Consider the following 23,135-nt stretch of genomic DNA (forward strand, 5'->3'; position numbering starts at 1 on the left):
TCCCTGAAACGTAATCAAAACTGATAATGCTTTCTGTCTGTGCAAAGAATAGAAGCATATCCAGGTTGTCAACTGCAAGAAAATCAGGAGATGTCAAAAACGGGATCCACAATATCTCCCTCCTCCCATAAAGAACAAGCAGTTGATGTGAAGCCGTTCGTAAGAAACGTAAGAACATGACGATCGCTCGGGCTGGACGGAGGAAAAGATGCTAAAAACGTGGATTTGAACATACGAGTACGAGTAGCGATTTACTATGCTCAAATGTCCAAAAGCGAGATCAGAGATAAGAGAAACGAGGGTTTGACATGACACTCCAGGGTAAAAAGAAGCCCTGATCTTGGAATGCGAAGAACTTGAATCTTATTCGTCCATGTTCATTTGTCGTTCCTACGACCTCCACTCCCAGGATCCATCAGATATCTCCGAGCGGCAGAATGGCCTCCCAGGGGAAGAACGGGCGGCCGGTGATACCTACAATAGCTTACCGCGGCAGCAGTCTGCGCCTAGCAGGAGGATACCACGTCTAGGCAAGAGAGGTATCATTCGCCGTTATTTTCCCCCTTATATATACCGGGAGCGATGCCATGTTTTGTAGAAGCTTGTTGGAATCAAATGACGTGAGTCTGAAGATGATGTAAGACCCCCACTTGAATACAGCGATCAATCCACTAAGGAATATCTATTCGTTGGTGATCGGAACTCGTCGGTTTAAAGGGACTTGTGTCATGAAAAGTAGATCATCGGACTTCCGTAGATACCTTCAGAAAAGAAAGGTTCCACTCAGTCCTGGATCAGGGAGTCAGATAGTAAAAGGCGTCTTTGGTACCTCGTAACTTTATGTGACGTTGAAAACTTGACTGATCATGGGTTCAAGGATCGCGAAGCTTCCCAACCAATCATTTCGTAAGGATTACATTTACAGTTTCAAATGATACACTTTCTCACGTTACATACCGTCGGCAACTCGCTTCATGTCAAGTGATCAAAGGTGGTTTGAAGAGGCTAGTTACTCACCTTGGTTCGCAGATCGTCACGAGATTACCTTACTGAGAATAAGATTACGCCAGCAACTAAGCGAGATATAGTACGTTTCGGGACTAAAGGCGGCAAACCTGCTCTAATTACACTATGTCTCGCTAAAAGTCGTCGAGTCATTTCCTTGGTGACAGTATATTGTGATACTAACAGAACACATTCGAGTATCTTTCTCTCATTCAAGTACTGCATGAATGCGGTGCGAATTGACACAAGTGCAATTGAGATCTACGTTGTAGGATCAAAACGGATACTTCACTGATCTTCACTAATCTGCACTGTTTCGTAAAAAGAATGCATTTTGGATAATCTTGATCCTTTCTGCTAATTACCTCCTGGTTTCCCTCAAAGGAGCTGTAATCCCAAAGCGATTTAGTCAAGATGTTGGAACAGTCAACAAAGCTAACCAATGAATGTATTTAACATTTATGTCTGCCGATTTCGACTACACTTTGGGGTCAATAATAACTATAAAGCAGTAAACCTCTTGACAAACCATGGTTGTCAAAAAAGAGTATCAATATCCAGATCCAACACTCTCAGGATATACACCATCTGATCGAATATGGGCACGTACATCCCCTGGAGGTAAATTCATATATTGGCTTTATATATGGTTTTTGATACCATTTTTGGTCATTATATCTTTACTTTTAGCTATACCTTATTTGTTCTTTCGATCTAGTCGACCATTATTACCTTCTGGACAGAAACCCGATCCTGCTTATACCCAAAGGTCAAGATATCATCCTGATGATCCGAGATCATGTTCAAAATATGAATGGTATGGTCCGAAAAAACCTTTTCCTGCCGATACTTGTTTTGTACCTATTGGACAAGGTCCAGGTTTACATAGGAGAACATGGGAAGTTTATGGTTATTTAAGGGATTATGTAAGGATGATAATCAATCAAGCTCTTCAAATTGGTGGTGTTGTAACTGCACTGATCATAGGTTTCATGCAAGTGAATATGATGGTACATGATCTGACTGATGATGTCGTAAGTTAATTGTAGAAACTCATTCTCATTTGGCTAGACGGCTATACTGATGTTAAGATCAAAATAGATAATCAACTATAAGGATACTGTTGGATCAACAAACAATGACCCAGCTGTACAACTTCGAACAGACCCTAAATGCGCTTATGGTGTAGGAACGGGCGTAGCGAATTGGGGCAATGACAAAGAACCACTAGGTAAATCGATCTCTCATTCCATTACCCTCTGTCATACGCTAATCTTGAATGAGCAGTTTGGTATTCCTGTTATCATATATTCCTAAGTAAGTCTACACTCTGGTGACTCACCCCACCAGGAAGGTACCTTCAGGTGCATGCTTATTTAAATGATCTTATTTCTCAACAGTCTTCCTGTGTATATCCCTACTTGGTGATGAGCTTTTCAATGTCAGATTCGGATGCTTTGCTCCACAATGGTTCAGAGCCGGGAATGGCTATACGATGATGTTGTGAGTGATGTCTGTATGACTCACGAAGTGAGAAGTCAGGGGAAGGCACTGATTATGACCATTCTCTTCAGTCTGGTGTCAGCTACGCTGACCACGAGTCCAAATTGGGGTTGGACCGAGTAAGTCAAATATACCCACTCACTGCAAAATGCAATCATATTGACCTACGGCTGAGATCTTTGAATGCGATTTTAGAACAATGCAGTTCCGATATCTGGTACTCGTGATCATCTTCATTCTTGGAGTATACAATGTCACTCATACGTTGTTGTCTTCTTTCGGTATACCATCTGATGACTATAAAGATGCAGATGTGAGAACAGGTAGAAAACCATTAAGACCATGGAGTGAGAAAGAATGGGATGATGAATGGTTTAGGATGAATTTCATACCTTCAACGAACCAGAGACATTTTTTGACTGAGAGAATTCAAGCAAAATTAGGTGATTGGAATTTCCCTTTAGAAAAAAGACCAAGGGAAAATATCGAGAAACAAATTGCAATACTGGAGAAAGAGAACCAGGATTATGATGATGGCCGCATTCAGAAAGTTTGGCAGAAGACTCCCGAGGATATCAAACGACAAGCTGGTAAAATTGGTAGAACGTGAGTTCATTCAATATTCAACCTACCATACTCCTTGGACTTCTAGACATTCTTCATGGCAGAACCATATGCTGAAGTGTCTGTTGTCCCCCCTTTTCCTCTAACTTAACTAGGATAATCCATGGGGCACCTAAGAAATTACCTTATCATTTCATGGAAGATCTTAGACAGAGGAAAAGGTTCCATAAACCCCCTATCAATCCAAGGAATCCTCCCACCGAAGAAGAAGAGCAGGAGATAATGAAAGCATTAGATCAGGATAAAGGTTATTTCGGTATTGGTGGGTTAGCCGATTGCTTCTAAATCCTTGACGAATCCGTTTGGTTCGCGCAAAAAGTGTTGATATTGATCATTTAATTGGGATGGTTAAAAGCCAATTGGAAACCTCGCACCAAAAGCTACGGTTGGTGGTGGTTTGATGTTAGGAGAGTTCACTATATGATTTGCGCTACCGCTCTTTTTGGCGTTAGGATTGGACTATGTTTCTTGTCAGTATCAAACCTTATCACTGTGATTGCAAAGGTCTCTTCTCGTTCGCAGCTGGACGTGTCATCAATGTCTTCAGCTGACCTTGGTTCTACTTAGTGATCTTGGACCGCAAGCTTATTCCGCATACCTGGAAGAATATCAGTTGAATCAATTTGCTTGGAAAGTGAGCGGTGGACCTAATCCTTCGAAATGTCAATACTATCAAGGAAGTTCAATGCCGATTTTCATTTTACTTAGTGGAAGTGCTCATACTGGGGGTGAGTAAATTTCGACATTTCGACATTTCGACATCTCAACTTGATATTACGTCTCACAGACCTACTGACTACAATTGGATGGTATGGTAGTAATGACTAGTCTAGTCTGGATGGGAGTCTGGCATGCTTTCATGCTTGGAATGTGTATAGCCATATTTATGGTCGCTCTCTCAAACAACATGTAAGTTGACCCTACTCGTTATATCTTTCACTGGTTCATCGATGAATCCTTAAGGAAATGATGCTGATTGACATGTTATCAGGTGGTGGGGTATACATATGCCCTTTCCACCTATTACTCTGATAGGTCCAAGGATGACCTCGATGAGTATGGGTATCACACTAGGATTGTGAGTATTTCGCTCCCTCTTCCATCAATATGGAGTCACATCAATCTACAGGTAGCTAACGTGATATCCTGACACAGTGTGGCGTTTGCGACTCTGCAACAAGGTTTCTACTTTCATAACGAGTATGTTGTCTTCTCATTCAGTGTACATATTGAAGAAGTCACTAAATCCTACATTTAGCTCGTTGATCCTTTTAACCAAAGTCATATGCTATTCCTCGGTGGTGGGATTCATCCTCTCATTTTTCCCTGTAAGTCTCTTTAATACCAATTCAATCCAACTCGTGTTTTAAAGTCCCATAGCTGACGCTTATAATCAACATCACAGAACGAACCTCTTCGATCTGATTATACAAGAGATCCATTTTGGCCTTGGTCGTCAAGATTCGCGATGAGGATGATGGTGAGTCATTCATCATACTATCATACACAGCACCAGTATTTTGCAAAAACAAGGCTGACAACATCGTCATCTTTGGGTTACTATGTGAAGGACCGAAAGAAGTGGCACTATTCGTTCAAGGATGATGGCTTGATTGCCCAATGATTTACCTTGGCAAGATAATATCAAGCCGGACGGTTGAGAGCGGTGTGACCGATCAAAGTCATATTATGACTGTCTGTCTGTACAACAATGCACAATGCATATATATACATCCTTTAGACATTTGATCATTTAGGAGCAGGATTGACTCTATTTTCCAATCCCAACATCCCACAAAACGCTTCAGTTTGAGGATTCGTATACCATTGATCTGCTGAGCCTCCCGGTAGACCTTCGGATGGCGCTGTAGGCCAAAACTTTTGTACTCTTTCTATATCAATTGCATCTCTTACCCAAATTAGATCTATCGTTCCATCCTCTTTGGTTTCTTGAGAGGGAACCAATAAACCTTCTTCCTTCATCCGTGACACCTCATCTGAAAGGAGTTGTTGTAGGATTGCAGGTGGGGGTAAAGATGTTTGGTGAATGTTGGTAGAGAGGTATGGATGGAATACTCGACAAATCGCCAACCATTCTAGATCATATGTCAATCTTGGTGGAGATGATGATGAGGATGAAGGTGTCGGTATCTCGAAAAACTATATAATTAAAGAAAACATTCAGATCCCTCCTTCTCCTTCCGAATTTGAAATATATTGGAGAGCCCACGCGACACTCACTTGGATGAAATCTTTTCCAGGTCCACATTTATCCAAAGCCAGAAACTTGGTCCGTCGTCCTTCTTCCACCTCTACTGTGTTCGAGTTGGACGTTGCTACAGCTTCTTGAACAGATTCTATAGGCGCTCCTATTATCTCGGTTGTTGATCCATCATCTCCTTGTTCTCGAGCTTGTTCTACCAAATCAGCACTTTCATCCAATTTGAGGTCCTCTTTGACCATCGATTCCTCTTTCAGAGGAACTTCCACTTGTACTAATGAGTCCGCAGGGGGATAATCGAATTCATCGTCCTCTATCGTAATCTCATCAGGATTTCCAGCTTTATCCAGGACCTTCACTACGTTGGCTTCGACTGGATCGTCGAAATCATCTTCATCATCAATGGCAATTTCATCTGGATTCTTTTCTATCTCCACTGTAGGCGAGCCATTCGGTATGGAAGGCAGTGCCTCGTCCAATTTGTGAATCTCTTTCGTTGTTGACGACGAATGATCATACAAAGCAGCGAATTTAACGTGAAGATGTGCTGAGAACCAATAAGCAGGTTGAAGGTGATTCAGCAGTGTGAACAGTGGTGGTGAACCCAAAGTATTACTATTTATCTACATATACATATGAACGGTCAGCTCACTATACAGCAGATTAATGGCTAGCAGATATTGTGGCGTGGTGTCGTGAGGCAGGTATGCGGGAGTGAAGATGTAAGCATGAGGAAAGGTAAAACTCACCTCATCTCGGAAAAAAGGCTTTCGCCGTAGTAATGCTCCTGTATCTCCATGTCTAGCTATTGATATTGGCCAATCATGAGATAAGAATATCGTATCTTTCGTATCAGATAACTAGATAAACATATCAGCTTAATGTCCATTAGAAAGAGGTGCACTCTTTAATATCGACTTACCTGCATGAGCTTTGTTACGTCGTATTCACGTATATGATATACGCTTCTCAAAGTTGAATTATTGAAAGGAACCTTTTCAAAATGACCTGTGAGCAGGACCAGTAGATTCAGAATTAGCGATCACTCTGCCAGGTTCGACTTGGTGAAGCGGTATGTATCGATTCGATACTGACCTTTTCTATAATCGTGATCTTTGTAAATTCCACTAGCCCCAACAATCCTTAATCCATTTACGTATACACTTCCAGCTGCTCCAAGATAGTATATGTTCTCAGCTAGCCATCCACCATGATACAGCTCCCACATGTAATTACTTGCTTCATGATTTCCTCCAATAACGATGGTTAATACAGGAGCTTTCTTCTGACCGGAATAATATTCATGGAAAGTACCCAAGGAATGGTATTTGGGTGGAACTGCTAATGATGCGAAATCATGTTTGGATCTTAATGCTTGAAAATCACCACATAGTAACAGCAGGTCAATGGGCTCTGAAGTATGCGCAGTATATTGTGATACTGTATCGTATATAGCTGTTAGACTGCCATGAGAGCAACCTTGTACGGCGATCTACATTTCTACCTTGTCAGCTGATTTCTGATAAAGGTGGTAGTCTCACCGCTCACTTTCATGTCTTCCTGTACACGTGAGCTGTCAGCTTCTTGCCCTCGTTGCGCTGATGATTTTGGCGTACTGTTGCGAAGAAGAAGAAGAACAAAGTACGGTAACAATGAACAACAGTTCAAGGATTCTGAACCCAACTTTTCCATCATGATGATCTATAGTAAAGCTTCGATCCACGTGGTCATTTGGTATGTACCACAAATTTGATTCCGTTTGTTTTGTTTTTTGTTGACAAACAAACCGAACGGAGACGCGAATTCTTTTACTTTCACCCCCCCCTTCTTCTCTTGACAGTCTACTCTTGCATCAAGCATCAACTCAACAAACGTCTTCTTGTATCAACTTCGATTACCTCAGAACTCTACCCAGAGGCTGACAGAAGGTCGAAAGAGATATAATGGCACCGGCTCTGGCTGCTGACGCGAAGATACCTGTATGTTGACTGATGTTCCACTTTATGATGTTTTGTTTATCTCGCTTTTTGACTGACGATATAATCATACCCCTCATAGTGCCCTACACCACATCATCTGAAAGAAGAGCTGGAGACACTTACATGGGCACTCGAACCAGAAGAGAAAGAGGACACATGGGAGAAGTTCGAAAGAGCCATTATACGGTTCTCGGCTGTCACGAGAGGAGGAGGGTATAAACACACGGATCTATATATCGAAGGAGTTGGAAGAAAAGGCGTCGGACCGAAATTGGCTAAATGCGTATGTTCAGCTTGCGAATGACGAGCGTCCTGACCAAGCTGACCGAACGTTTGATTGCAGATGCTATCTGACAGAGGAAGATTATCAGGAGTTTCAACCGATCTATTACAAACTTTTGCACCTAGATTATCAACGAATTTCAAACCTCTTGTCAATTTGTATTTGGAACCTCTGATCGATCTCCTAGGTCGACCGAATAAAGTATTCCTCAAAAGAGCTGAAAAATGCTTATTAACGATAATCACTCACTGTCAAATCAATACTATATTACCTGAATTAAGGAGGGGGTTGAACGACAATGCCGCGACATGTAGAAGAGGTAGTGGTATCGCAGTTGAACGTACGGTGAAAGAATGGCCAGGTGAATTATGGACAGAAAGATATTTAGCGATATTAGAAGAAAGCGTAAAGAAAATGGCTATCGACAAAGATCCTGAAGTCAGACAGACTGGCAAAAGAGTTTGGGCACTATTCAATGATATGTGGCCTGAAAGAGTTGACAAGTAAGTCAATATACATTGTTCCAAGTTTGTGGTGATATAACACTTGCTCAATTGACACTGGTCGTACTAGCTTCTCTGCTCCGTTGACACCTACGATCAGACGATACCTTGATATATCAGCTAATGGTGCTGATCCATCTAAACCCAAACCCAAAGCGGTCATCCGTCCTGCATTGGTAGCTGTCAAACCTATCTCGGCTGCATCATCGGAATCTTCACATGCTTCAGGTACCGCGCAGACCGCAATCAATTCCAAGCCACAGAACAATCGTGTCAACGCTTTGGCGACTAAGCCAATGCGACCTCTTCTGCATCCACAACCCTCAGCAATTGAAGCAGGACCTTCGCGACGTCGTTCACCCAAGAAAAACGTCGAACAACTACCTCCGGTATCTGAACACGAAATTGTCGAGATCCCACAATACCAACCAGCTCTATCGCGTTCCAAATCGAGCTCGAATCGACTTCACAATGATTTTGCTGTACCACCAGCTTTAGGCTGGCAAGGTCGGTCAGTCTCACACAATATCCTTCCATCGGTATCTTCAATGCCATCTTTCCCATCAGATGAAATAAAACATTATCCATTGTCGAAACCTACCAGACCAGTTCTTCTTCCCGCACATTCTGCACCTGCGGAATCTACCGAAATACATCTGCCTCCAAGAAGATTCGCGCCTCCAGCAAGGATCATGCGTGTCGTTTCAACGGACGAAGAAGGCGGCATCGAACATGGTGATCATCCTTTTACGACCCCGAGTGGAGCTACAGTAATAAGAGGACCTCAAAGGAATCTCAACGGTGGAGCAGGAAGAAGAGGTAATGCACTTGGTCAAGCCCATAGAAGAGTCGTTACTGGACCCAGCGTTGTTCCAGAAGATGGCTACTTTGCTAAAACACCAGGAGGCGGATGGAATAAGCCCAGACAAGAGACGGACGAAAAGCTGGAAGAACAACAATACTCGACGAAAGCGGATAACCATCGCTCAGAAAAACTTTCGCAAGCATTTGCTTCACCCATTCCTGCGCAAGTAGTATCAATGGACTCGCCCCTTATGCCTATCCTCATCCGATCAACATCAGGCGAAGTCAGAGCCATGGGTCTGGAGAATGAAAGTGACTTTATAGACATGAAGGAAGACGTCTATCCCGCTTCACCTCTCAGGCAGAAACATGCAGAAGAGGAAGATAGGAAGACAGTTGAGGTAGCGAGAAAGATTGAATTACCTGAATCACCTAAGAAAGCCAACGAAGAACTTGATGCACTGACAGAAGTCACAAAGGAAGATCAAGCGGTAGAGGTGATCATGAAGAACTCGACAATAGCTGAGGAAGGCGAGAGGGTGATTACAAAGATGGAAGAAGCTGTAGACACTTGCGAAACTCAGGAGCAAGAACAGGCAGATTGCAAGGTCGAACCTACCGCGGCAAATTCCGAGAAAGTTTTGGCAGTAGAGTCATTGCCTGTTCCCCAAGCTATCGAAGAAATCGAAGAGATTGAAGGTGATAGAGTGCCCCAGTTGGCTGACATAGTCACTCTTATGACTTCTGCACCTGAGAAAGCCGGCCCTAAACCTTTAACACGTGTACCTTCAACAGCTGGTCGAGCAGGTCCCGAAACGCAAGGTCCTGCCAAACCCAACATTGCCAAACCAAAGGTACTTGGTACCACCCTGCGTAAACCACCTGTCCCTGCTGCTCGATCGGTGCCAACACGTACAGTCAGCGCACCGGTGGTTCGCAAACCCTTCAAACCAACAAATCTGACGGCTCCCACAGCTACGACAGCAGCTCGCGCTGCCGCCTCTGTTCGGGCAGCACCGGCCACGACAGCTGTATCTAGGCCTGTGGTTTCCACGTCTACGACTGCGAAGACAACCGCGACTTCGACTTCGAATACCGCTAAGGATTCAACCCTGAACAACTCCACATCTTCCAAGCCTACAACAATGAACCTGTCTACCGCCAGAGCTAGGGTAGTCTCCGCTCAAGTTGTATCTAAAACTGAACCTAAGCCGGAGCCAAAGATTACCTCCAAACCATCTCTCCCTGCTACAGCTCGAGCAGCGCCTACAAGAATCGTCAGTGGACCCAAAAAACCTACTGTGACCGCACACGTAACGCTTCCACCAGTCAAGAAGGAGAGAGTATTCCGTAAAGCACCTTTACCATCCTTCCGACCTGCTCGAAATGGTCCTACCATCACTACTGCTTCATCAGATCTGAAAGCATCGACATCATCAGTCACTTCTGTCAGAGCAAAAGTCAAGCCTGAAATGATCGAACTACCCAAATCACCAGCTAAACCATCCGAAGTACCTCTCCCACCAAGTCCACATGAAATACCTCTTCCTCATAGTCCAGTCAGCAAAGCCACTTCAGTGATCAGCTCAATCAGTCGAAATAATACCCATAAATCGTCTCCTCTCAAAGTCGAAATTCGAGCGAGAGTGAGACAAGATTCGATCATATCAGTTCCTCAATCACCCATAAAGGTAGCTCCTGCAAAACCACTTTCACCGTTATTGACAATGGTAGAACCTGATCAACAGGAATCACAACTTGCTCAACCGGTATTTGCTATACCAACTCAATCGGGAGTCGAAGATAATTTGAATGGGTTGGGATTGCCAACACATTCAGCAGACCCTTTTTCCAATCACCCACCTACTCCACACTCAAAATTGTCCACATCGACTACATCCGAGGCTGGGGACATATCAACAGATACAGATGAATCAGTAGAAAGGATAACGTTCAAGTCAGTTTCTGCAGATACACCTGAGAATCATCCTTCCACCACATCCTCTCCATCAAAAGCAAAACCTGCGTTTGGTAGTCGATCAGATGTATCAACACCTGGAAGATCCGCCGCTATGTTGCTGGCTAAATTAGAGGGATCGGAAAAAGGTATGAATATGGCTATGTCTTTCACACCTGGACCTGGACCCGGAGAAAGAAAGGCTCTAAGTGTTAAAGATACCAACACTCCGGCTACGTCAGCTGGACATAGTAGTGAGGGCGATTGGGATATCAGTGCTTAATCCGACGTGAGAAGAGAAGAGAACGGCCAAGGCCAAGAGCTGAAAATGGATATCTTGTAAAAAGGGCTTCGGAAAGTGGACAATCGAGGACGAAGTGACTGGACTATAAGTTGGGATAATTTTGATATCGTGTTATATTAGGCTACGGACATTGGATATTTCTGGTTATATTCTCACATCTACTTTACGATTAGATATTTATGCAGTCATATCGTTCTTGACCGAGTCACTCTGTCTATGCTAGAAAGAATACTCATATGTTCTTTCGCATGAAGTGCTTGATTTCAATCCGCATGGTCCTCTGACGCGACTGTCGGTCTTCTCCGTGATAAAGAAGGTCACCATATGGGGTGAATCTCAGACGTGATTGTCTTACATCTCACCTGGCGTGACTCATCGACTATCGAAGGGTGAGTATATAAGAGGGGAACAATCGGTCTAAATCACTTAAGGTCTCTACACCTACTGTATTTGATACAAGAGATCAATAGTCGTTGTATAGAGATGTCGTCTCATCAGCGAGTCAGAGGTCGTTATAGGGACACGGAGAAGACCACTTCTTCATCAGATTCAGATTCGGATATTCCCCTTCCATCGTTATCGACGAAAAGACGAACTGGTAAATATTGGACAGATAGACATGCTACTGGACTTGGTAATCTCCTAGCTCTCTCTTTTGTACTCTGGTTATTCGCCAAAGGGACAGGATTCGAATTCCCATTCCCTAAACCATCAACCCCACCTTCAGTAACACCCAAATTCATCGAAGAAGGTATCAGACAATGTGAAATCATCAATAGGTCCATACCTCATTTCGAGCCTTCATCCAACAAAAGAAAAGAAAACGATAGATACGTAAAAGGTACTAAACCAACTCTATTGAAGAACGGAACTTTATGGACAGGTGAAAAAGATGGACATGAAGTTTTATATGGTGTAGATATCTTGATTGAGAATGGATTAATCAGAAAAATTGGAAAATCGAAAGACATACTTTTATCTTTGAAAGAGAGAAAGGATGCTGTCGAAGAAGTTGAATTGAACGGTAGCTGGGTCACGCCAGGTGAGTCCTCCCTTTTCGTCCATCCGACGAAACCAATTCCTTCTTGCTGAGCCAATCTGACAAACATTCCTTGATATTTGCAGGTATCGTCGACCTCCATTCGCACATGGGTGTGGACGCTGCTCCGGAGACATTTGGATCGGAAGATACCAACAGTGTCAAACAAAGTGTGATGCCATTTTTGAGATCTCTCGACGGATTCAACACCCACGATTTGGCTTTCAACCTTTCCATCTCAGGTGGTATCACCACTATGCTAGTATTACCTGGTTCTGCCGGTAAGCAACTCTTTTCCCATATCTTCTTCCGGCTTGGAGTCTCAAGCTAATCATAACATGGCTTACTCCAATGAAATGAAACAGATAGTATCGGCGGACAGTGAGTTAATCTTCGTTATCTTTCGCTGAACTCACCGCATTCTCTTTGGCTCCCTTCTCAAACACTTTCACTCGTTTTGCCTGCCCCCCCCTTGCTTCCTAATACTGAGAACGGTATCAAGTACTAACAAATTGCATTAGGGCGTTCCCATTCAAGCCTAGATGGACCGCTGAGAACACTCCTCAATCAATGCTTGTAGAGCCGGCTTGGAAGATAGACAATGGTACTTGGGCCCGAACTCATTCATGGCGACATATCAAACATGCCTGTGGAGAGAACCCCAAACGAGTATATTCACAAACGAGTGAGTGACATCTGATCCCTTACAAGATATACAAGTGGAAAAGTGAATGATTTATATGTCTTTTCGATGAATGATAGGAATGGACAACGCATATGATTTCCGTCAAGCTTACACCCATGGTAAAGAATTAAAAGATAAACAAGATCGATGGTGTACATCACCCAAGACTCAAACTGAACCTTTCCCGACTTCACTTGATTGGGAAGTTTTATCTGATGTTATCAGAGGAAACGTCAAGGTTAACATTCATTGTTACGAAACGACCGATTTAAACTCTCTGGTCCGAATCTCAAATGAATTCCAATTCCCAATAGCGGCATTTCATCATGCTCATGAAACTTATCTCGTACCAGAATTACTCAAACAAGCTTGGGGACCACCTCCTGCAGTAGCCATCTTCTCTACGAATGCAAGATACAAGAGAGAAGCTTATAGGGGTACCCAATTCGCTCCAAAGATCTTATCAGAAGAAGGTTTATCAGTCATTATGAAATCTGATCATCCAGTATTAGATTCAAGATATCTTATAGCGGAAGCGAGTTGGGCAAATCACTTTGGATTAAATACTACCATCGCGTTAAATAGTGTTACTACTAGTCCTGCAAAAGCGATGGGATTAGACCATCGTATTGGTTATTTAAGAGAAGGTTATGATGCGGATATAGTCATCTGGGATTCATTCCCTTTGGTTCTAGGTGCTACACCAAAACAAACTTATATTGACGGTATAAAACAAATTCTACATCCCATCTCTCACGAAAAACCAGTACACGCTCAGAAGATCCCTCCTACTGGTAAATGGGATAAAGAAGCTAGAGAAGCAGTCGAGTTCAGAGGTGATCAAGATTTAAGACCTAAAAAATCAGCTAAAAACGTCATCTTCCAAGATGTCGGTGAATTCCACCTCTCCACAAACACCTTCGCAGAATACGATGTACAGACATTCGAAGAAGGAAAAGGTGTTGTAATAGTCCAAGCTGGTGAAATCACATGTGTAGGAAAATGTTCCACTGAACAAACAGAGTCAGGCTTTGAAATCATCAACCTTAAAGGAGGTGCTATAACTCCAGGTGTGATCACCGTGGGCAGCAAATTAGGTTTGGTCGAAATCGATCAAGAGAAATCTACTTGGGATGGGGTGAGTGAAATTATTTCGTTAACTCGATTGTGGCAAGCGAAAATCAGCTAAACCAGGTTTGCTCATTCGATTAGGTCGCTCCTGATCCATTGAATGACGGATCTGAACTCACCAACGGATTACTAATCCATGGGGTTGATGGAGCTCAATTCGACGGTAAGAATGAGCTGTAAGTTAGAAATGGTCCTCCTGGCCCAGCGTCCGGTCACGAATGATCACTGATGTACATCTTTCTGCGATGACACAGGCTCGCTTATCGTGCAGGAGTGACGACCGGTGTCGCATATCCTAAATCATCTTCATGGATTAATGGCATCTCCTTCTCGTTCTCTCCAGGAGCACTTCACCCTCTATCTGAAGGTGCTATTCAATCTTCTTACGGTGCATTGCATATCACATTGGATAATTCCAAAACTTCAGTATCAACCAAGATTGCTATCCTTCGAAAACTACTTACACAAGATCAACCTGAAGATGCCAAAACGGAACTGACCGAAGCTTTCGATATGATCAAGGACGGCAAGCTGGTATTGGTTGTCAAGACCGATAAGGCAGATACCATAGCTTCACTCATTAGGTTGAAGAAGGAACATGCTTCAAAATCTAAGATTACTATTTTGGGTGGACTGGAATCTTGGTTGGTAAGTAACGTCATTTTGCGCGCTAGATAGAGGGAAAGGGAACCATACATATCCATGTGACGGTCAGGATTCGACTATTGGTCCGTTTGAATTCATTTGCTGATACTCTTCATATGATGTAGGTCGCTGAGGAATTGGCCGAAAATGATATCGGAGTGATTGTCGCTCCCGTTCGATCATATCCTGGTGATTGGAATACCAAAAGAATACTTCCTTCCGTTCCGTTGTCAAACCATACTTTACCTTCTTACCTTGTTTCTCGTGGTATCGTAAGTATCTTCGCAAAAGCTCGTGCCTCTATTCACTGCATTTCCGTATCTCACCCGCATCTGTCGCATATAGTGCATCCATACTGACCTAGACGCATTGTTTCGTGCAGACCGTCGGATTAGGTATCAAAGAAGAATGGCAAGCTCCCAATACAATGTATGAAGCAGCTTGGGTATATGCCAATTCACCTTCAGGAATATTCACGAAATCTGAGGCATTAGATTTAGTAGGTAAAAATCTTGAGAAATTACTCGGTTTGAACACCAATAAAGGATCTCAAACAAAAGCTTGGGTAGCTCATCAAGGTGATCCTTTCTCGTTTGGAGGTAAAATCAGAGGTGTAAAAGGTGTTGGTCAAGTAGAGATTGATTTATTCTAGATGCAATTTGAAAATTCAGGTCGAATAGCCTATCAAGCTAAAAAAAAAAAGGGGATGAATCCTGATTTGAACAGGAAGAAAGTGAAGAGGCGTAAGAAAAAGGCGTAAGAAAAAGGCAAAGGGAATAATTAGATTTGTAGATAGGCAATGCATATGGATTGAAGACTGGATGCCTCCTGATTGTGAATATCAATTTGCAGACTTGATTGACATTATATCAGGGATACTGAATGATCATATACCTTTCATCGATAGCGAGATCACTATCTACCGTGAGAAGCGACGTGCAACGGAACACTCATGAATTTCCAGGCTTCCCTTATCGCCCTACCATATGCATGTGTGATTGCAGCCCCGATCCTGATCAGATTACTCTACAACGTATCTATTCATCACACATTCGTCACGCATATGTACCTATCCTAGCCCCAAATATTCGCAAACGGATCTCTATCGTCTTTCTTTGGTTGTTGCTGTTGGATGCCGTTGCTAGAACCGAAGAACCCATTGCCGCCCCCTACACCAGTACCAGCGTTATTTCCAGTTGAAGCCCAAGGGTCAGAAGAGGCGTTACCACCCCATAAGTCACCACCGAAACCTCCTTGACCCTGCGTCTGAGCAGGTGCGGTTGCTGGTGCTTGATGGTATTGCTGCTGTTGTTGTGGCTGGGATGATGTAGGAGCTCCCCAAGCATTTTGGTCAACTTGTATACCTCCCCATCCACCTGACGATGAACTAGGTAGAGCACTTTGAGTCTGAGCGTAAGAAGGAGGTTGAGGCGGAGCCGAATTTGTGATACCTCCATTCCAACTTCCAAATTGATTTTGATTGGGTGCAGGTTGAGAATTAAAGAAACCTCCACCGATATTCGGAGGTGGAGCAGATGTTGTCGATGTGGGTGATGTAGAGGAGAAAAGTGACATTATATCAGCTTTTGCATTTTTACCTTGTGCTTGTGCTTGTGATTGTTGCTGTTGAGTGTTATTGGTAGATGATGGTGTTGGTGTACGGAAATCTAGATCGAATATTGAGCTTCCACCCGTAGGAGCAGGAGGCTGCACGCCTGCAGTAGAAGCTGGAGCAGCTTGAGTAGGTTGTGGTCTCGATTGAGGTGGGGCAGTGGTTACTGGAGGAGCTAAAGAAGGTGGTTCATCAGATCCAAAAAGATCGACCATTGGTGCAGGAGGCGGAGCTGCTTTGGCAGTTGATCGAGAAAGTAATGGATGGGTTTTGGGTGCTGCTGCTGGTGCAGGTGGAGGTACAGACGATGTAGGTGTGGGCCTGGGAGCTTCGGCGTGCTAACGGTCCGATAAAGAGTCAATTAGCTTGTGTTAAGAGCAATTCGTTAGAAACAATGATAAGATGGCACATACAGCAGCGCTTCCACCCCCTTGCTCCAACACGCTAGGATCACGAGGTTGAGGACCTTCCATCGCCCATCTCCTTGATTCGTATTTTGACCGAATAAAAGATTCTATTTTACTGAAAGCAGATAATAGTTAGCTTAAGATCATAAAATTTTCAATGTGAATGGCGATGTATAGGGAAAGCTCACTGATCAGGAGGTACATGACCCGCTTTAAGATGTTTTTCCCAATACATATTAGCTAGTCTATTACCCCATTTCTGAATGGACTATGTGCGAGAAAAACAGATATCGTCAAGTCGGACTCCAACTTTCGACCTTGATGAAGGCGCTATATACTCACCTCCATTTGTTCAGGTGTCCATATATCCAGATCGATGGATTTGACTAATAAAATCCAATGTACAGCTCAGCTTCATTCTCGTAGGCTCGTCACGTAAAACAAAACTGAGAGTGTAACGTACCTTTACTGATATGTGTTCCCATAGATCTGTGTATACCCGAACATCTTATACACAAGAATACACCTCTACCTTCCAACATATGTTAGTATTCGCTCTTTTCACGTTACGTGACTGAGCTGATACTGACAGATTCCAAGAAGCCCATCGCGCATCTGTATATGGCATGCCCTTGTCAGCTAGATGTACCAGAATTGGAAGACTAGCTGTAGATAGAAGTGATACACTCACCATTCTTTCTACAATCAGCACATGATTTGTTATCTGGTTGTTTAACTAAATCACGTAGGATGCGAGCATTTCTTTCTGTTGTAGCTTTGTCTGAAGTTAACACCTTGTCAGCTTTCAACACTCTATGACTCGGTGAAGTCAGCTGACCTTGACGGGACATGGTTGACTTGATACCTGATGCTCGAATGAAGAGTGACGAGAGGAACAAGTACATCAAGTTGCTTCGTCGTTGCTGGACGCTTGGGCCTGGCTCTGACGTCCCAGCGTGTCTTAACGTGCCTAATGACTCGAGACACGTTTGACTAGCTGGGCATGCCTAATAAGCTACCTGTTGGGTGACACACGCGTATCAAAGCGGTGATCTCCGACTGTTGGGGGATTTGTTTCCAATCTCTTTTTTTGGTGATTGATTGAATGAATGAATGAATGATCATTGGAGTAGAACCAGAACACTCGCGACGTGTCCTTTGTTTTGTTCTTCGATATTACACGTCGGACGTCCCCCAAAACATAGAGCATAGTTCATCACAGGAAGACTGTATATAGTCAAGATGGCAGAGATATCAGAGGGAGAATCTAATTTCCGTATGTCCATCTTCCAATTCTTCCTTCATGTAATCTCAATGAATGCCTGCCTTCCTGCCTTCCTGCCTTCTTGCCATACCTCACTGTACACATCTGTTGACATATGACGGTGGCTGATTCTTGTGATCCTAGACGCGCTATTGCAAGCGTTCGTGATGATCGTCGTATCTGAAATAGGAGATAAAACATTCTTGATAGCTGCTATCATGGCTACGAGGCATCCTCGATTGACCGTTTTCGGTGGTGCTTTTGCTAGTTTGGTAGTCATGAGTATATTAAGTGCTGCTTTGGGTAGAGTGATTTTGGGTTTGATACCGAAGGTGAGTTTTTGAGTTTAGCGATGGAGGTATCGTATAAAGAGGAGGTACCGACGTGGAGGGTCGTCGAATCGGTTCAGCTCAAGCTCGAAGGAGAGTTCTGCTTTGGATTTGAGATCAATTGGATCGTTGACTGATTCTCTTTCCCCGTTTATATAGGTATGGACATTATGGGCAGCTTCCATCTTGTTCTTGGTATTTGGAGCTAAGATGCTTCAAGAATCATTTGCCATGTCAGGTGGTAATTCTCATATTCAAGAAGAGATGAGAGAAGTTGAAGAAGAATTAGAAGAAGATTCAGCTGTTCACGATACTCACAACGCCAGAGGAACATCATCCAATATACCTTTAGAATCACTAGAAGAAGGAATGGGTATGAGCAATACAAATGGAAACACATCTTCATTCGATATTCCACGCACTACTTCTTCTTTATCGAATACCAATACTTCATCATCTTCACCATCAAGAAATAAGAGACCATCTTTCTCTTTATCAACTTCTTCAACTAAGTCAATGAAATCAGGTCCATCAATACATTTCCCTTTATCGGGTAGACAAAGTAATGTGGGTCCATTGGAAACCAAACATTGGGCAATAACCATAAAAGAAAATATCAGAAGTGGTTTACAAGTTTTAACAAATCCTGTATTTGCTCAAGCTTTCGTCCTCACTTTCTTAGGTGAATGGGGGGATAGAAGCCAAATTACAACTATAGCAATGGGTGGTGCTCATGTGAGTGGGCAACTGCCATTGTGATGTGTACAAATAGGAATTCCGCTGATATCCTCTTGTCCGTACAGAGCGTAGCAGTCATCGCTTTTGGTACTATTCTAGGACACGGTCTGTGTACGGCAGGAGCGGTCATAGGTGGACGGTATCTATCTACTAAGATATCTGTAAAACACAGTGAGTTGATTGCACTGCCGTTTCACGAAGCCGATGACTTTGTTTATCTGCTTTGAACAAGTCGAAAAGAGATGCTAAAATTCACCTCTCTCACAGTCTCGTTACTAGGTTCAGCAGCATTCATTATATTCGCTTTCTTATATGCCCTAGAGGCTTATTATTATAGACCCGAGTTGGATACCGCTACTTTTTAATCACCAGGACTCTTTGAACGATCCAGAATGAAAAGGGACGGTACAGTTTAAGTATATATGTGTCGGGAAGAAAGTAAAAATTCATATGACACTCAAATTCATCGTCAATCTCATATAGATAGCATAGCGATATGTTTTCTGTTATACGTCCACTTCAATAGCTCAAAAGGATGCATATATACCCTGCATAATTAGGTCTATTGAATGGGTATCTGAAGTTGCCCTTGGACTTTTGAGTGAGACCATGGTTATGATTCTTTCCCGTTACCTGCTCAACGGTGTAGGGTATGTATGATTAAACCGTTTATTGACACGCCCAATAACGTCGCTAAATCTCCTCATCATCGGTCTCCTCTTCATCCTCCCAAATCAAGTCACCACTTGCGCCTTCACCTTCGTGGGCATAAGGTAAAGGTACTTCTGCTCTTTTCCTTCTTTGATCATCTGTCAAACTTAGATTGAATGGTAAATCCAGTTCAGAATGATTTTGAATTGGTTTGTTATCACCATTCTCCATTGGTGAGATAGTGTTTGTTGGGTTGGTGATTGGGTTCAAATTTATTATATCTTCTAATTCGATCACTTCCAATTCTGACCTTGTATCAATATCACCAGTGGAACATTTAGCAGCTTCTAAAGATCTTGATATACCTTTAATTCCACCCGTTGCTTTTCTAACTAATACTTGTATTATAGCATTACCACCATTTGTTAACCAATTTGGATCAGCCTCAATTCCTTCTTCTCCCTTATATGCTAAATCAGATGATATAGAACGCTTAGTTGCATTTTCCAAAATCATCCACAAATTAGGCGAAGGCGTAATTGATATTGGTGATAAGTATGACTTTGATAGATGTTGTACTAATGACGGTTGATGAGGTGTTAATAGAGTAATAGTTGAATTGAATGAAGGTGGTATCAAAGCTGAGTGTATGATTGATGATGGTGGAAGTAGAAGGATCAATCGTGACGGTGCTATGGTACACAAGCGAAAGCGAAGATTCGGTATTAGCTTACCGGTCTACTTATTTTCGATTCAAAAGGTAACGGTAATAAATCAGACCATAAACATACCTTTAGATTTCTTGATCACGTTCAATATGCTTCTTGTGAGTGATAATACAGCTGAAGAAGAATAATCTTCAGCCAAGATATCCAAAGCATCGATGAAAATCTGTCCTGACGTATCTACGTTAGACAAGACAAACATCAGCTCGACAGCTCCCTCGGTTCTCCATCGACACTTTTGTAGCTCACAGGTAGATAGTATTTTATCTTTCATAGTGCCTATGTCCTCTTCGGTACTATAGCCTTGTACCGAGCCGCTCAAGTCTATAACCTTGATCTTGGCACTTGAACTGGAGCTTGTATCTGATGGTAAGAGATCTTCAGGTGAGTGGAGTATACTAATCAACGTGACTTCTTCTCCTCTGCACATGAGAATCGACCCATCAGTTTTGTCCTATCATACTTTCGTACTGTAGCTTCACGTTCTGATACTGCATTGAGCGTGTTGTTGTGACCCACCTTCTTATAGCTCTCCTAAGAATATCCTTGAAAATAGGTAATCCTGAAAAGGTAGTTCCGTCATTGATCACACATAATGATTGATGGGGAACTTGAGTGTTATTCAGCACTCCATCGAGTAATACACCACTATCAGCTGAGTTGCGTGGCGGCATCGTTTGGACCTTCTTCGCTTTATGCTATGGTAGCTTGAATGGAGAAGCACGAGTGAAGTATGCGCAGAATTGGAGAAGATAACAAACAGATCCCAACTTCGTGGAAAAAATCTGTTGCTCGAGGAAATGCGGGGTATACGAAGGGATGAAAGCGGCGATGTCCGCTGACATGACCGTATAAGTCCAGAAGCTGAGAATGAATGTGATATTTAACTCGAGTTAGTAATATTAAGACTGTCTTCCATATTCATCGAATACAGACAGACTATCATCTCTTCTCTCATCCGCAATCATCAGGAAACACTCAAGATGGCTCAGAAGATCATACTCGATACAGATCCAGGCGTAGACGATGTTCTAGCTATATTGTTATCACTCTCATCACCTGAATTGGAAGTAGCTTTGATTTCAATAGTATTTGGAAATACTCATGCTCCCGTGGCCCATGGTAACTTACTCAAGATATATCATAGCTTGGCAAAAGAAATTGCGGAGATTCCAGAAGCTGAAAATCGTTATGAAACTCTGAAACAACCTGGAAAGAAGACATTATTGGCGTTAGGTGAAGATGGTCCTATCGGAGGTGAAAAAGCTGTCGCTGCTTATTTCGTGAGTAGACCGACCTCCGCCTGTCTCACGAGGAAATGATATCTGTAACTGGGACGGACAAGTTTGGATGGCTGCATGATCCGGTGGACAGTGAAACTCCTTCTTGGATCTAGTCGTTCTGAAAAGTGGCCGTCAAGATCGAGGTCACCTCGAGTAGAAAACTAATCACTCGTACATTTCCTGTAGCACGGCCCAGACGGTTTATCAAATATAACTGTGACTCATCCCCATTTCACTCCACCTGAACTTGAAGAGGATGTACCTCATGAACATTTGGAGATCTCGAATAAGCCTTCGTACCAAGTCATGCTTGATATCCTGAGGGAAGAAGACGAAGATAGTGTGGTGATCATTGCTCTGGGACCTCGTGAGTGCGGGCTCTATTCTCGCTCTACTATCGTCATCAACACCTCCTTTCAGTCATGTCTTCTCCTCATGGTCATACATCAGACAAACCATTAGCTGACATGATATCGTCTAACTTTTAGTCACCAACCTCGCCCATGCACTTCGATCAGATCCTACTACGTTCTCCCGAGTATCTCGTATCGTATGGATGGGAGGTACCCTCGAACATCCTGGAAATACATCACCCACAGCTGAATTCAATTGTTTCGCGGATCCGTTCGCCGCCTCACAAATACTACAGGCCTGCAAATCAGGTTTAATCGAATTCATCTTAGCTCCATTAGATATAACTACACCGCATGCTATCCCATTTTCAGATTTGATACATCCGACCGTTGTGGCTATACCAGATTCCAATGGTAATTTACCATCTAAGAAAGATGATACTCCTACACCCTTGGAATCATTTGTTTCTGCCATGTTAGTCAGAGTGAGAGGGTTACAAGCATCTTTTGGATTAGAAGATTCGATGGAAATGCATGATCCTGTCGCAGTGTGGTTCGCCCTGACTCACGCAACAAGAAAGAGGAATTCACCACCTCTTGAAGAAGACGGTTGGAGATTGGTACAAAGGGATTTCCAAATTGAGAAAATTGGCGAACTTACAAGAGGAATGTGTGTAGTAGATAGAAGAGGTACAGGTGAAGAAACAGGTGCAGATAGATCTAAAAATGAAAAACTGAAAAATCAAGGTATATCATCTTCAAGTTCGACGAAAAAAGATGATTCAACAGGTAGAATGGGAGAAAAATTAGAAAAACCAAAACAATTACCTTGGATAATCACTCAAACTCCTGGTATCGAAGAATTGAGAAAAGTCTTATTAGGTAGAGTGTTTGGAACACAAGTTTAGATTCATGTGAATTCATTGATTAATTGCCGAGATAACAGAAACCATTTAGGCTCGATATCGACATGCTTTATAGTAGTGACAAGGCTAATTAGGTAAATGATTGTAATTGTACAGACGGTAGACGAGAACGGTATTTGATAGCATTGCTTTCTACATTATTATGATTATAGATATGAGTTTGA

General features: G+C 42.8%; 8 protein-coding genes across 8 annotated transcripts; 5 read left to right on the forward strand and 3 right to left on the reverse strand.

Annotated features, from left to right (window-relative positions):
- Nucleotides 1-1,535: 1,535 nt before the first annotated feature.
- IL334_005199 (uncharacterized protein) lies at nt 1,536-4,756 on the forward strand (the record flags this gene model as incomplete). The annotated part of the gene is made up of 15 exons (XM_062936912.1): nt 1,536-2,039; nt 2,107-2,236; nt 2,293-2,322; nt 2,406-2,508; nt 2,580-2,627; nt 2,704-3,114; nt 3,228-3,394; nt 3,488-3,602; nt 3,700-3,860; nt 3,951-4,041; nt 4,124-4,210; nt 4,288-4,332; nt 4,391-4,460; nt 4,538-4,612; nt 4,703-4,756. The coding sequence occupies 15 exons, from the start codon at nt 1,536-1,538 to the stop codon at nt 4,754-4,756; spliced, it is 2,091 nt and encodes a 696-aa protein (XP_062792963.1).
- Nucleotides 4,757-4,881: 125 nt separating this feature from the next.
- Nucleotides 4,882-6,907, reverse strand: IL334_005200 (uncharacterized protein; the record flags this gene model as incomplete). The annotated part of the gene is made up of 6 exons (XM_062936913.1): nt 4,882-5,292; nt 5,374-5,976; nt 6,103-6,213; nt 6,276-6,361; nt 6,449-6,845; nt 6,902-6,907. The coding sequence occupies 6 exons, from the start codon at nt 6,905-6,907 to the stop codon at nt 4,882-4,884; spliced, it is 1,614 nt and encodes a 537-aa protein (XP_062792964.1).
- A 389-nt stretch (nt 6,908-7,296) lies between these two features.
- On the forward strand, nt 7,297-11,162 carry IL334_005201 (uncharacterized protein; the record flags this gene model as incomplete). The annotated part of the gene is made up of 4 exons (XM_062936914.1): nt 7,297-7,332; nt 7,412-7,615; nt 7,676-8,118; nt 8,189-11,162. The coding sequence occupies 4 exons, from the start codon at nt 7,297-7,299 to the stop codon at nt 11,160-11,162; spliced, it is 3,657 nt and encodes a 1,218-aa protein (XP_062792965.1).
- Nucleotides 11,163-11,666: 504 nt separating this feature from the next.
- IL334_005202 (uncharacterized protein) lies at nt 11,667-15,335 on the forward strand (the record flags this gene model as incomplete). The annotated part of the gene is made up of 9 exons (XM_062936915.1): nt 11,667-12,225; nt 12,309-12,503; nt 12,588-12,603; nt 12,744-12,907; nt 12,985-14,045; nt 14,120-14,214; nt 14,293-14,686; nt 14,809-14,955; nt 15,066-15,335. 9 exons carry the CDS (start codon nt 11,667-11,669, stop codon nt 15,333-15,335), a joined length of 2,901 nt encoding a protein of 966 aa, XP_062792966.1.
- Nucleotides 15,336-15,757: 422 nt separating this feature from the next.
- On the reverse strand, nt 15,758-17,553 carry IL334_005203 (uncharacterized protein; the record flags this gene model as incomplete). The annotated part of the gene is made up of 8 exons (XM_062936916.1): nt 15,758-16,633; nt 16,709-16,817; nt 16,891-16,970; nt 17,045-17,088; nt 17,166-17,230; nt 17,293-17,317; nt 17,394-17,483; nt 17,541-17,553. The coding sequence occupies 8 exons, from the start codon at nt 17,551-17,553 to the stop codon at nt 15,758-15,760; spliced, it is 1,302 nt and encodes a 433-aa protein (XP_062792967.1).
- Nucleotides 17,554-17,944: 391 nt separating this feature from the next.
- IL334_005204 (uncharacterized protein) lies at nt 17,945-19,398 on the forward strand (the record flags this gene model as incomplete). The annotated part of the gene is made up of 5 exons (XM_062936917.1): nt 17,945-17,978; nt 18,111-18,298; nt 18,455-19,030; nt 19,099-19,204; nt 19,301-19,398. 5 exons carry the CDS (start codon nt 17,945-17,947, stop codon nt 19,396-19,398), a joined length of 1,002 nt encoding a protein of 333 aa, XP_062792968.1.
- A 328-nt stretch (nt 19,399-19,726) lies between these two features.
- Nucleotides 19,727-21,083, reverse strand: IL334_005205 (uncharacterized protein; the record flags this gene model as incomplete). Its single annotated transcript, XM_062936918.1, has 4 exons — nt 19,727-20,376; nt 20,476-20,589; nt 20,659-20,831; nt 20,929-21,083. The coding sequence occupies 4 exons, from the start codon at nt 21,081-21,083 to the stop codon at nt 19,727-19,729; spliced, it is 1,092 nt and encodes a 363-aa protein (XP_062792969.1).
- A 309-nt stretch (nt 21,084-21,392) lies between these two features.
- IL334_005206 (uncharacterized protein) lies at nt 21,393-22,953 on the forward strand (the record flags this gene model as incomplete). Its single annotated transcript, XM_062936919.1, has 3 exons — nt 21,393-21,692; nt 21,879-22,059; nt 22,181-22,953. The coding sequence occupies 3 exons, from the start codon at nt 21,393-21,395 to the stop codon at nt 22,951-22,953; spliced, it is 1,254 nt and encodes a 417-aa protein (XP_062792970.1).
- Between the last annotated feature and the right edge of the window lie 182 nt (nt 22,954-23,135).

Source organism: Kwoniella shivajii, chromosome 7 (genome assembly GCF_035658355.1).
Source record: "Kwoniella shivajii chromosome 7, complete sequence".
Lineage (NCBI taxonomy): Eukaryota > Fungi > Basidiomycota > Tremellomycetes > Tremellales > Cryptococcaceae > Kwoniella > Kwoniella shivajii.